At 43.4% G+C, this 12,372-nt stretch overlaps 1 protein-coding gene across 1 annotated transcript in view; it reads right to left on the reverse strand.

Moving 5' to 3' along the window:
• LOC141140454 (uncharacterized) overlaps positions 1–12,372 on the reverse strand; it is a 71,824-nt gene that overhangs the window by 7,586 nt on the left and 51,866 nt on the right. The window contains exon 3 of the mRNA XM_073627661.1: positions 1,859–2,012. Coding sequence (XP_073483762.1) covers positions 1,859–2,012 — 154 coding nt within the window. The remainder of the gene's footprint in view (positions 1–1,858; positions 2,013–12,372) is intronic.

Genomic DNA, 12,372 nt, shown 5'->3' on the forward strand with positions numbered 1-12,372 from the left:
ACAAGGATTGGATGTGGGTCTGAAAGGAGAGTTAAGAATTACACCTAATATCCTGGCATGTGGCAACAGACTGATAGTTGCTATGTTTTGGGTAGGTTGAGTTTGAGGAAGTGGCGTGACATCCATACTGATATGCCTGTTAGTAAATAAGTGAAGCATTAGGAGACTGATAATATAAAATTTTAACGTTATACTAGTCTTGTTTTTTATTATTTAAAAATGTTATGCTTACCTGCTCTGTGCAGAGCAGGCCAGATCCTCCTCTTCTCGGGTCCCTCGCAAGCGCTCCTGGCCTCTCCCTCCTGCTGAGTGCCCCCACAGCAAGCAGCTTGCTATGGGGGACCAGAACAGAGCCACCTCTCTGTGTGTCTATTCAGACACTGGGCCGTGGCTTGACCCCACCCCCTCCCTCTCCTCATTGTCTCATTTGGCTTTGACAGCAGTCGGAGCCAATGGCACCCCCCTGTGTGTCTCAGCTAATTAGGAAGGAGAGTCCCAAACAGCCGAGTCTCTCGTGCAACTTCGCTGGATCGAGATGGGGCTCAGGTAGGTATTAGGGGGCTGCTGCACACAGATAGAATGCATTAAGATTAAAAAAAAACTTCTAGCTTTAGAACCACTTTAAGATGAAGCCAGCAAGTCCATGAGGTAAAAAAAAAAACTATTTTTTTCAAATCAATTGTTTATTTAAAGCTTTTTATTAAGGTAAAACATTATAGATAGAAATATAGGTCATAGATATAAATCAGACAATAAGCCAGCACATTTCAGGTCTATCAGTGTGATTATAAAGAACAGTATTGCCTAAGCCTAATATAGAATAATCCAAACAACTCAAATTATATAAAAAAAAAATTCAACATGTACCCATACAGATCAAAGGCGACCAAGCTAGCCATACACAAATTAAAGTATTATTATCATTATCACCAAATCGACTTTTCTGCTGCCCCAAAGTGAACCCAATTAGGGTAGAAAGCCAATATAAGAAAAGAGAGGAAGCAAGAAAAACAGGAGAGTAGATAAAAGAAAAGAGAAAAAAGCAAAAAAAGCAAGAAATGAAATAGCCACGTGGCATCTATAGATATGAAAAAAAGATAACTGCCGCTCGATAGTAGGTAAGTACAGAAATGTAGTTCTTTACATCATGTTGTTTACAAAACATGTTTTGGGGTTGGTATTCACTGATAATCCTTAAGAGATTTGGTTGGGAAGGTTTCTTAAAGGATATGTTCACCTTTTGACAAAAAATAATAAATGTAACTTTTTTGCAGGTAAAAAAAAGGTCTCCTGCTGATCTGTCAGTGTATCAGCACCCTGGTAGTTTTAGTTTTCCATTCACAGATCACTGTGAATGAGTGACGCAGCCGTTTTTTTTATTTTGACAGACAGCAGGGGGGACCCCCTAGCTGTCACAGCAGGGGGGCGGGGGGGGGGCAGTCCATTTGTAAAATGTTATGAAAGGTGAACTTATCCTTTAAACCCATGGACCAACCCATGGACTACTGCCATTCCAAAAGGAAACTTTACTAGAAAAAATGGACAACCTGAACTAAGCAAGGCTCAATTGAGTAAGTGTTTGCTTTATCTTTAATTTAGGGTTAGAAGCCCGTTTTGATTTAAGAAAAATGTACTTAGTAACACTATTTTAAATCTAATCCCCACAGTATAGTAATCCCAAGGAACCAACAGCAAACTAACATCTGCTATCTTACTACAGGTTACTGTCAATTACTACCATCAACTCTGCTTTTTACTAATGATAATTGGGCCAGTGATGTAGTTTGCATTGATGTGAAGCTTTTAATTGTTTTAATCATCATTGTATTACTGGTTCCATACAATGTCCTCTGTATACCTTCCTTAAGTCCCAGATTGTTGACAATAGGGTCATCTTGTTTAAACCCAGCAATGACAACGTTCCCATTGTCATCATCCAACATTAACACATCAGAGATGCTTCCAGGTCGGCCAGAGAGGATCACCTTATTATTGCTTTCCATTTGATAACTCTGAAAAACAAACAAACTTCAATGATAGCATTTTAAACACATTAATATAAAAAATACTGTGATTAGACAAAAATATTATAATCATTACCACAAACAGTTTTCTTCAGCATTGTATTTATTTTTTTGTTTAATAAGTTTTTTTAAGGAACAAAATACACAGTACAAGTAAATGCAAACAACACAGTAAGTAGGTCTCGTGACATTGTATCAATCAGTGGCCTTTGTAATATAGATATGTACTTTAGGTTGCTCCAGTATAAGTCAGGAATAAGGAAAGTGGGAAATCTAGAAAAAGAAAAGATGAGGGAAGAGATGGTGTAAGAGGGGGGGTGGGGGAGAGAATGGGGGGAAGGGGAGGGGGGATCGCCTGCATCATTCAAATCCATGTACATAACAGGATAGCAAACAATATATTACATTGATTGAGACATGATTTCCGCATAGGCGGATGTGTATTTGAAAGCAAACCAGCAGGACCATATCTTCTTTGACAGATCCGCTGCTTTATTTCTTAGGGAGTGTGTGAGATCCTCCATGTAATATATGTGATCAACCTCCAGAAGCCATTGGCATAATGTGGGTATGGTTGATTGTTTCCAATAGCATGGAATAAGGGCTTTAGCCGCATTAAGCAAATGTGGCGTTATAGATTTTTTTTATACGATCCTGCTGGTTGGCTTGTACAGTGCAGAAGAATAACCCATAGATCATTAGGAGTCTCAAAACCTTGGATCTCTTTAACCCAGTATAGGAGGGTTAGCTAATAAGGGCGGATAAGGGGACAATACCACCAAGCATGAGCATGTGTCACTCGTTCTCCGCATCCGCGCCAACATAGTGGTGATGTTAGTGGAAAGGACTTGTGGAGCACCACTGGGGTATAGTGCCACCTTGTCAGCAATTTGTAATTGATCTCCGCTTTTTTAGAAGACATCGAGGACGTGTGCGATAGATAAAGGATTGTAGATTGCTGCATCTCCGAGAAATCTTTATGGAGATCTTTCTCCCAGTTGCTGATGAAATTAGGATGTCCTGTAGCAGCAAGCATTTGTAGGGTGTGGTAGAAATAGGAGAGAGGCTTCTCAACTGGTCGTTCTTCTGAGAAGGTAGATTCTATCAGCGTCAGTTCTGAGATGGAAGCTATGGGTTTTGGTAGAGAGTGAACAAAGGTTGATAATTGATGGTAATGCCATTGATCCATGAGTGACGCTGTAGGGGTGGAGATGAGCGTCGATGCGGTAGTAACTTGGCATAGCAGGGCCATTGCCCCAAGGTTCCAGACATGGATTTTGGGGTCTATGTTTCCGGGGGGGGGGGGAATATTTGTGTCCAGTCAGAGGCATCAGAGGAGAGTTACATGTCCAATTGTGTGATTTACATAGTGAGTCTCAGGTCATTAAGGTGGAACGTGTGAGCGGTGAGGTGGTTGTGGACAAAGACCTGTATTTTCTAGGGATTCATATTTGTGGAAAAAGGTCTGCACCACAGAGATCCATTTCTAAGGTTACCCAACGTTTAGATTCTTTGTGATATTTCCAATCTGAGATTCTGTTCAATACTACTGCCAAGAAATATCTTTTAAAGTCAGGTAAGGCTAAGCCTCCTTCCCTTTTAGATCTGGTAAGGAGGGTCCCAGCAAGTCTGGGTCGTCTCCTGTTTCAAATATATTTGTTAATCAAAGTTCTTAATAATGTAAAGAAGCCCATGGGGATTCTGTATGGGATCATCTGAAACAAGAACAGCAGCCTGGGCAATACGTTCATTTTTACTATGCTGATCCTTCCCAACCATGAGTGTGTGAGCTGAGACCATTTCTGCAGGTGATTTTGTTTTTGTTTAAGGGCATAAAATTGGCGCGGAACAAGGATGTGGGATTAGGGGTGAGAAGTATTCCCAGATACTTAATGGATCGAACCTGCCAACTAAAGGGGAAGGATCTTTTCAGTTGAGTTGCCATCGATTTGGGAATCGATATATTTAAAATGTCAGATTTCATCATATTAATTTTGAGATTGGAAATGGTACTAAATGCTGAGAATGCTGACATCAAATTGGGTAGGGAGATCATGGGTTGTTGTATATAGAACAAAATATCATCTGCTTAAGCAGCATATTTATGTTCCGAGTTGCCCACAACAATCCCATGTATGCTGGGATTGTTTCTAACCGTTGATAAAAATGGTTCTAGTGATAAGGCAAATAAGATGGGTGAGAGGGGGCAGCCCTGGCGGGTGCCATTATATAGTGTAAAGGGGTCGCTTAACGTGCCATTTATTCTCAGTTGAGCAGTGGGAAAGTTATACAGAGCGGATATTTGTGCTAGAAGGGTGGGGCCAATACCCAGGTGAGCCAATGTTGCCATCAGATATTCCCAGTCCACCCTATCGAATGATTTTTCCACGTCAGTCGATAATAGAAGGGTGGGCTGGGAAAATCCGCGCACATGAGCTATCAAAGACAGAGTACGCAGTGAGTTGTCACGTGCCTCTCTGTCTAGGATGAAACCCGTTTGGTTCCTAGAGACCCATTGTGGGATCAGTGGGAGGAGCCTATTTGCTATGACTTTGGCATACAATTTATAGCATTTTATTTATTTGTCTGTGTGTTATAGGAAATTATAAGAAATTTTGAGCGCCCCTCCCTTGACATTCATACCAGACTCTTATCAAGGGTAAGGGTATGCTATGTATTTTTAGGGGAAAAGCCACCCCATTTTATTTTACAATACAGAAAATCTATAACAGACCATAATAAAGGATACAAATTTTGATGTGACTTTTGGAAATGTACTACAACAATGACAGTTTAGAAAGAGAAAAAAGGATTACCTTAAGGTGTTTTTACACTATTGGAGGCTCTGTCTCAATTTCTATCCACATATGTGGAGAGTGTCTCTATTAATCTAGATGGAGATTGGCGTGTACAATAACATCTAATAAGGCGATATTTGCCAGACACGAGAGTGAATGGCAACAGCATCTGTTGAGCTTTATTCTTAAGGGAGTGGAAATGGCACACATCAGTTTGGTGAAGGATTTTGGTGAATTAACGATATCTTTTCATCACTTTAAATTGGACTGTATTACCATATTGATTTGCATATCTTTGAACATATATCTATTTTTTATAGATTTTTTGGATATGCCATATGGGCACTTTCATTATGTATGGGTGTTTTATGCTGATCATTTCACGATGCTAATATTTAGGAGATTTGTAGATTAATTTAGTGCGCTACTGTGGAATTATTTATTATTTGTCTCTCTCCCTTTTTTACATTGACATTTGTCTCACCTCATTTGCATATGTATATGCAAAACCTTTATGTGTCTCCTTTATTCAGAGGTCTGTGTAATGTTCTATTGGCGGAGTGACCTTGCTGTGTGATAGAATCATAATGGGCATTTACGGGAAGCCCGAAAATTTGCTGAAATTTATAGGCTACCTGTAAATTACCGGCTAGTTGACAACACTGCTATTGATGCACAAAGTGTAAGGAAACAGCTCTAGTTCCTGCATGCAAAGGTGGCTCCATAGGATGCCGCAAGAGAAATGAGCCACAACAGTAAACCTGGGGCAGCAATCATGGCACCAACTTAAACTGGAACATAGACAAGGATTAAAAGACAAGGAATCTGCATACTCAAAAAGTAATTAAATGCGCTACACAGAAACAGTTTACATATTCTTTTCATTCTGTAAATTGCATAAAAAATGAACAGCTTGATTGTGATTTTTATGATAGATATATTTTTTTTAATTCAGTGTTAGTATATGTGTGATGTTGGAATTTAAACCTATTTGAGTATAGCATTTTTTTTTATCTGTGTAGAGTGTTTGTGCACTATTTAAGGTAATGTTGTCCTTGATGGAGTGTAAAGAACATGTTGCCAAAGTGCTTAAAAAAGAGAGTTTAATATGACGCTAAAGTTATCGTGATCGGTAGCTGGATTAAGGATTAGGAAATGTTTGTAATGTTTACTGGTTATTAGAGATGGGCTGAACACCCCCCAGCTAGGTTTGCGCCAGAACTCTTGAACATCGCAAAAGATCAGACCCGTACGGCAAACCTCATTGAAGTCTATGGGACCTGAATTTGAAAAATCAAAAGTCCCCATTTTGAAGGCTTATGTGCTTATGTTACGTTTCCATTGGTAATGTCGTCTTCCTGATCAGACTTTAGGTCGTGACACAGGAAGGAGTTGACCAGCTGACCTCATTAGCACACACCCTGCATCATCCACCCTCCCATTCCCAGGTGTACCACTATTTAATTCTACATTTTAGGTAGAGGGTAAAATACAGTTCTTATTTTGATTTATTTAGAGTGGCAGCTTTAATCAAATCTCTAATCTTTCCTAGGGGCGCAGTGGTAGGGCTTCAAGTGTGGGCGTGTTAAACTTGCTGACCATCATTTAGAGGTAGTTAATCACTGCTGTTTTTTTTTTTTTTTTTTGCGCTATAAATGAAAAAAGACAGAAAATTCTGTAAAAAATGCATTTTTCTTCGTTTCTGTTATAAAATTTTGCAAATTAGTAATTTTTCTTCATAAATTTTGGCCAAAGTTTACTGCTACATATCTTTGGTAAAAATAATCGGTGTATATTATTTGGTCCATGTGAAAGTTATAGAGTCCACAAGCTATGGTGCCAATCTCTGAAATCTGATCACACCTGATGTACTGATGATCTCATTTCTTGAGACCCTAACAAGCCAGGAAAGTACAGATACCCCCCAAATGACCCCTTTTTGGAAAGTAGACATTCCGAGGTATTTAGTAAGTGGTATGGTGAGTTTTTTGAAGTTTTTTCCCACAATTCTTTGAAAAATCAAGATTTTTTTTTCTTTTTTTTTCACAAAAAAAGCCCAAATTAAGCAGGTTATTTCTCACACACAGCATATGCATACCACAAATTACAGCCCAAAACACATTCTACTACTTCTTCTGAGTATGGTAATACCACATGAGGCCCAACATGCAGGGAGCACCATCAGGTGTTCTAGGAACATAAATTACACTTATAATTTCTTGACTACCTCTTGCAATTTTGAAGGCCCTGGAGCACCAGGAAAATGGAAACGCCCAGAAAATGACCCCATTTTGGAAAGAGAACACCCCAACGTATAATCTATGAGGTATAATGAGTCTTTTGAACATGTCATTTTTTTCTACAATGTTTTGGAAAATGCGTAAAGAAAATGAAAACGCATTTTTTTTTACACAAAGTTGTCCATTTATACAATATTTCTAACACACAGCAAGTACATACCAAAAATTACACCCCAAAATAGATTTTACTCCTCCTCCTGAGTATGGCGATCCCACATGTGGGAGACTTTTCCACAGCCTGGCCACATACAGAGGCCCAACGTGCAGGGAGCACCATCAGGTGTTCTAGGGGCATACATTTCAAATCTAATTTGACTACCTATTACACTTTTGTGAGGTACTGTAGTGGCATACATGAGGCATGGATGAGCATGAATGGGGATGGATGAGCATGGTTGAGCCATGAATGTGGATGGCTGAGAATGACTAAGTATGGATGGGATGACTGAGCATGAATGAGTATGGCTGAGTATGGCTGAGTATGGCTGAGTATTGCTGAGTATGGCTGGGTATGGTTGGGTATGGTTGAATATGGCTGGGTATGGTTGAATATGGCTGGGTATGGCTGAATATGGTTGGGTATGGCTGAGTATGACTGGGCATGGCTGGTAGGGATGAGCCCGTTCGTCGAATTTAGCAATTTGTGCGCCCGCGGAACGCCCCATAATGCACTGCGAGATCACAGTGCATTGAAGGCTGCTGATTGGCCAAAACATGCATCTGACCTGCATACTTTAGCTAATCACAGCTCTCTGCTGTGAGAGCCATGAGAGCCATGATTGGCCAAAGGCAGGGAGCCTTTGGCCAATCATGGCTCAGGGGGCTAAGTCCATGCCCCACAGCATGTAAGGTTGCTTAAATAGCAGCCGTACATAGTGTAATGAATGAGATCTGTAAAATGACATTTTATAGGAAAAGTGTCATTTAAAACTGCTTGCGGCTGTAATGTATTGTTGGATCCCGGCAATATACATAAAAATCATGAAAAAAAATGGTGCGAGTCCCCCCCTGTCCATTACCAGGCCCTTCAGGTCTGGTATGGATATTAAGGGAAACCCTGTGCCAAAATTGGAAAAAAAATGGCGTGGGGGTCCCCCCAAAATCCATACCATGCCCTTCAGGTCTGGTATGGATTTTAAGGGGAACCCCGTGCCAAAATTTAAAAAAAAATGGCGTGGGGGTCCCCCTAAAATCCATAATGCATAACCCCCCTGCCCGCAGACCCAAACAACCACCGGGCAAGGGTTGTGGGGAAGAGGCCCCACATCAACATGGGCACAAAGTGTTTTGTGGGGACCCCATGTTGAGGGCATATGGCCTGGTATGGTTCAGGAGGGGGGGCGCTCTCTCATCTCCCCCTTTTCCTGTGGCCTGCCAGGTTGCGTGCTTGGATAAGGGTCTGGTATGGATTTTGGGGTAACCCCACTCCATTTTTTTAATTTTGGTGTGGGGTTCCCCTTAAAATACATACCAGACCTGAAGGGCCTGGTATGGATTTTGGGGGGGACCCCATGCCATTTTTTTTTACATTTTAGCACAGGCTTCTCCTTAATATCCATACCAGACCTGAAGGGCCTCCCACAGTATTTTCTTTAAAAATTCTGGCGAGGGCTTCCCCTCGCCGTTTTTTTCAATGATCTTTATGTATATTCCTGGGATCCGACAATACATTATAGTCGCAAGCAGGCAGATCCTGGCCCCCTCCCTTATGTGAATGGGTATGTCAAAAGTAAAAATGACAGGAGACAGTTTTGGACAAGTCCTTTATTAAAAAAAAAAGTGTCCCGCAATGTCCATCCATCTTCAATCATGGCGTCCGAAGGTCCAGAAAAAAAACAGAAAAACTCTGCTTCCATGGGAGGCGTCCCGCCGACTGCAGCCTTCTTGCGATGACAGCTGTTATATAGCTGAGGGCGGGGCCACCCGGTGACGTAAATGGGTGACCCCGCCCCCTCTGATATCACATGTCACATGACATCCGAAGGGGGTGGGGTCACCCAGTTACGTCACCAGGTGGCCCCGCCCTCAGCTATATAACAGCTGTCTTCGTGAAAAGTCTGCAGGCGGGACGCCTCCCATGGAGGCTGGTTTTTTTCAGTTGGTCGGCGCTGTGATTGAAGATAGATTTACTTCACAAGACACTTTTTTTTTTAATAAAGGAATCATCCAAAACTGTCTCCTGTCATTTTTACTTTTTTGACACTTTTTTCGGTGAATGAGTAGGGGTACAATGTACCTGATATCTATTCACATAGTGGGGGGCCGGGATCTGGGGGCCCCCTTGTTAGACCCCTACAACCACCAGGCAAGGGTTGTGGGGAAGAGGTCCTTGTCCCCATCAACATGGGGACAAGGTGTTTTGGGGGACCCCATGTTGAGGACATGTGTCCTGGTATGGTTCTGGAGGGGGCGCTCTCTCACCCCCTTTTCCTGCGGCCTCCCAGGTTGCGTGCTCGAATAAGGGTCTGGTGTGGATTTTTGGGGGGACCAAATCACCACGTCATTTTTTTTTATTTTGGCATGGGGTTCCCCTTAAAATCCATACCAGACCTGAAGGGCCTGGTATGGATTTTGATGGGGCCCCATGCCATTTTTTTTAAATTGCTGCGGGGTTCCCCTTAATATCCCAGAGTTATCGTGCCGCGCTGTAACCATCATTCGGCTATAGCGCGGTTGTTAAGTGGTTAAAGTGAAACAATAAAAATTGAAAATTCCTTTAAATATATGACATTTCTAAAGAAAAAAAAAATTACATTTAAATAGATTTTCCCTGCAAGCTATCTTGTTTTTGTAAACAATGGCTTGGGGAGCCAGTCTGTATGATGAGGCCACAATTTAATGCACTCTGCTTTTGTATGTTCTGTGGCATCGCAAGAATGGTGTCTGCATAAAGAGTGCCTTGAGAGGAAAGGAAATCCTCCTCTTCCTTCCGCTGCTCTGCCTCGAGTGCCCTGTCCATAATGCCACGCAGAGTTTGCTCCAGCAGGAACACAGGAGGGATTATGTCATTAATGCATGCATTATCGCGGCTCACCTTCCTTGTCGCCTCCTCAAAAATGACAGTACAGTGCATGCATCCTTTATCAGCAGCCATTGGTGTAAGGAAAAAAGCCAAGCTGCCCTAAACCTGTCCTTGTGGCATACTCAGATAGGTACTCACTGACATCCCTCTGCTTCATGTGCAGCCTCTGCAGCATTGCCAAAGTTGAGTTCCACCTGGTGAGCATGTCACAAATCAGGCGGTTTATGGGCAGGTGGAATTCCCACTGAATTTTAGCCAACCTAACACTAGCTGTATATGACCGCCTGAAATGGCTACAGACGTTTCTGACTCTCCTGGCCTGCCTTAGAAGATCTTGCAAACCTGGATACCTGTTTAAGAAATGCTGCAAACGTTTAAGAAAAGCTGCACCAAATTGAGGAAATGTGCCAGGCGTGACAAAGGGCGAACAGAATGTTAGTGCCATTATCACACACCACCATTCCTGGCTCAAGTTTCCATGGCGTGAACCACCTCTGGGCCTGCTCCAACAGAGATGAAAGAATCTCTGCTCCGTTGTGGCTCCTGTCCCCTAGATAGACCAACTGAAGCACCGCATGACATCTTTTAGCCTGACTCGTTTAATGGTCCCTTGAACACTTAGGGGGTACTGGTGGTTCATAAACAATCCAGCAGAGGAGGGGAGGAGGAGGAGGGGGTGGAGCTAACAGATCTCGCATCATCGCCACCAGCTTTATGGAGATGTGGCAGCAAACCAAGCTCCAGCACTGAGCCTTGTCCTGCCTCCTTTCTAGTTGCAAGCAAAGTTACCCAGTGTGCAGTGAACAAAATGTATCTTTCCTTGCTGGACCACGTGTCAGCAGTAATGTGGACCTTGTGGCTGACTACCTTGCCCAACAATGCCAAAACATTGCTTTCCACATGATGGTACACAGCTTGAATGGTGCAAAGAAATAGTGACCGGGAACCTGCCAATGTGGTACATTACATTCTGCAAATTCACAGAAGGGGGCAGAATCCACCAGACGGAAAGGCAGGAGTTGTGAAGCCAGCAATGAGGACAACCATGATGGCTGCCTCTGGAGGACATCCTGTCTCGATGGGGTTGTTTCTCCCCCTCAATTTCCTCCTCTGCTCCATCTGGCACCCAAGCGGGAAAGAGAAAGAGAAACAGTCAAGACAAGAATGGAAAAAGAAGGTGTAGCCTCAGACAAGAAGAGAGTGCCGGGCTTGCAGGTTGGATGGTATATTAGAACAGTCTGGAATACCCAAGCTGGTCAGGGGCAGGGTGGGGAGAGCATAAGACCACCATGGGTTCCACATTTTGAGGAACTTAGCATAAGAGTCATGAAGTTCACTGGTCATCTTTTCATGCAGCATGAGGATAGTCAGAATGCTCTTCACCTCTGCAAAACCAACAGAGGGCTTCCGCCAAGCTCTATCAATGGCGCGTTTTGCGGCAATGAAGACATAGGTGACCAGCTTTTGTTGGCATGAGAAGAGTCCCAAGAGGGGGCAGAGGAGAAGTGCATGCTGGGCATCTTTGTGGAAGGGTACATGAAAAGATGTTGAAAGGAGGCCGTAGACCCAGGGGCGACCCGTGCATTGTGGGCGCAATGCCACAATGCACGGGCGCCGCCCCCCCTATTCCCTGATGCCGCCTCCCTATCCATGTGCCTGGCCCCTTTTAGGACGCCGGACGCATGGACTCCTATGGCAGTGTGGGAGGGGGTGTTTTTTTTTTTTTTTGAAGCACCTGATTAGAGCCCGAGGCTCTAATAAGCTTCAAAAAAGGGCGGGCTCGGGGCACAGAGAGTGCGCCCTCATTCCACCCTGTTGTGTGACCATAGCAAATTAATTTTGGCTATTTTTACACCACAGTGCCTCCCCGCCAATCAGGAGGCAGGTCAGTGAGATTGGCCAAAGCGCCGGGCATCCTATTGGATGCCCGGCGCTTTGGCGGAAGAGACACACAGGGGAGGAAGCTGGGGGATTGCACACCTCCGCCGCTGCTGCTGACACAGGACACACAGGGGGAGAGGACCCAACAGCCCAGAATGGAAGAGGAGATGCACGGGAACCATGGAGAATGCAGGAGCCAACGCCTGCCCATCCCACAGCTCGCTGCCATCACCAGGATGGGGTAAGTGCCGGTCTGATGGCGGGCGAGCGGGAGGGGGTCAGAGTGGCTGCATATTATAGGCACAGAAGCTGCATATGGTGGGCACAAAAGCTACATATGATTGGCA

Source organism: Aquarana catesbeiana, linkage group LG04 (assembly GCF_042186555.1).
Source record: "Aquarana catesbeiana isolate 2022-GZ linkage group LG04, ASM4218655v1, whole genome shotgun sequence".
NCBI lineage: Eukaryota > Metazoa > Chordata > Amphibia > Anura > Ranidae > Aquarana > Aquarana catesbeiana.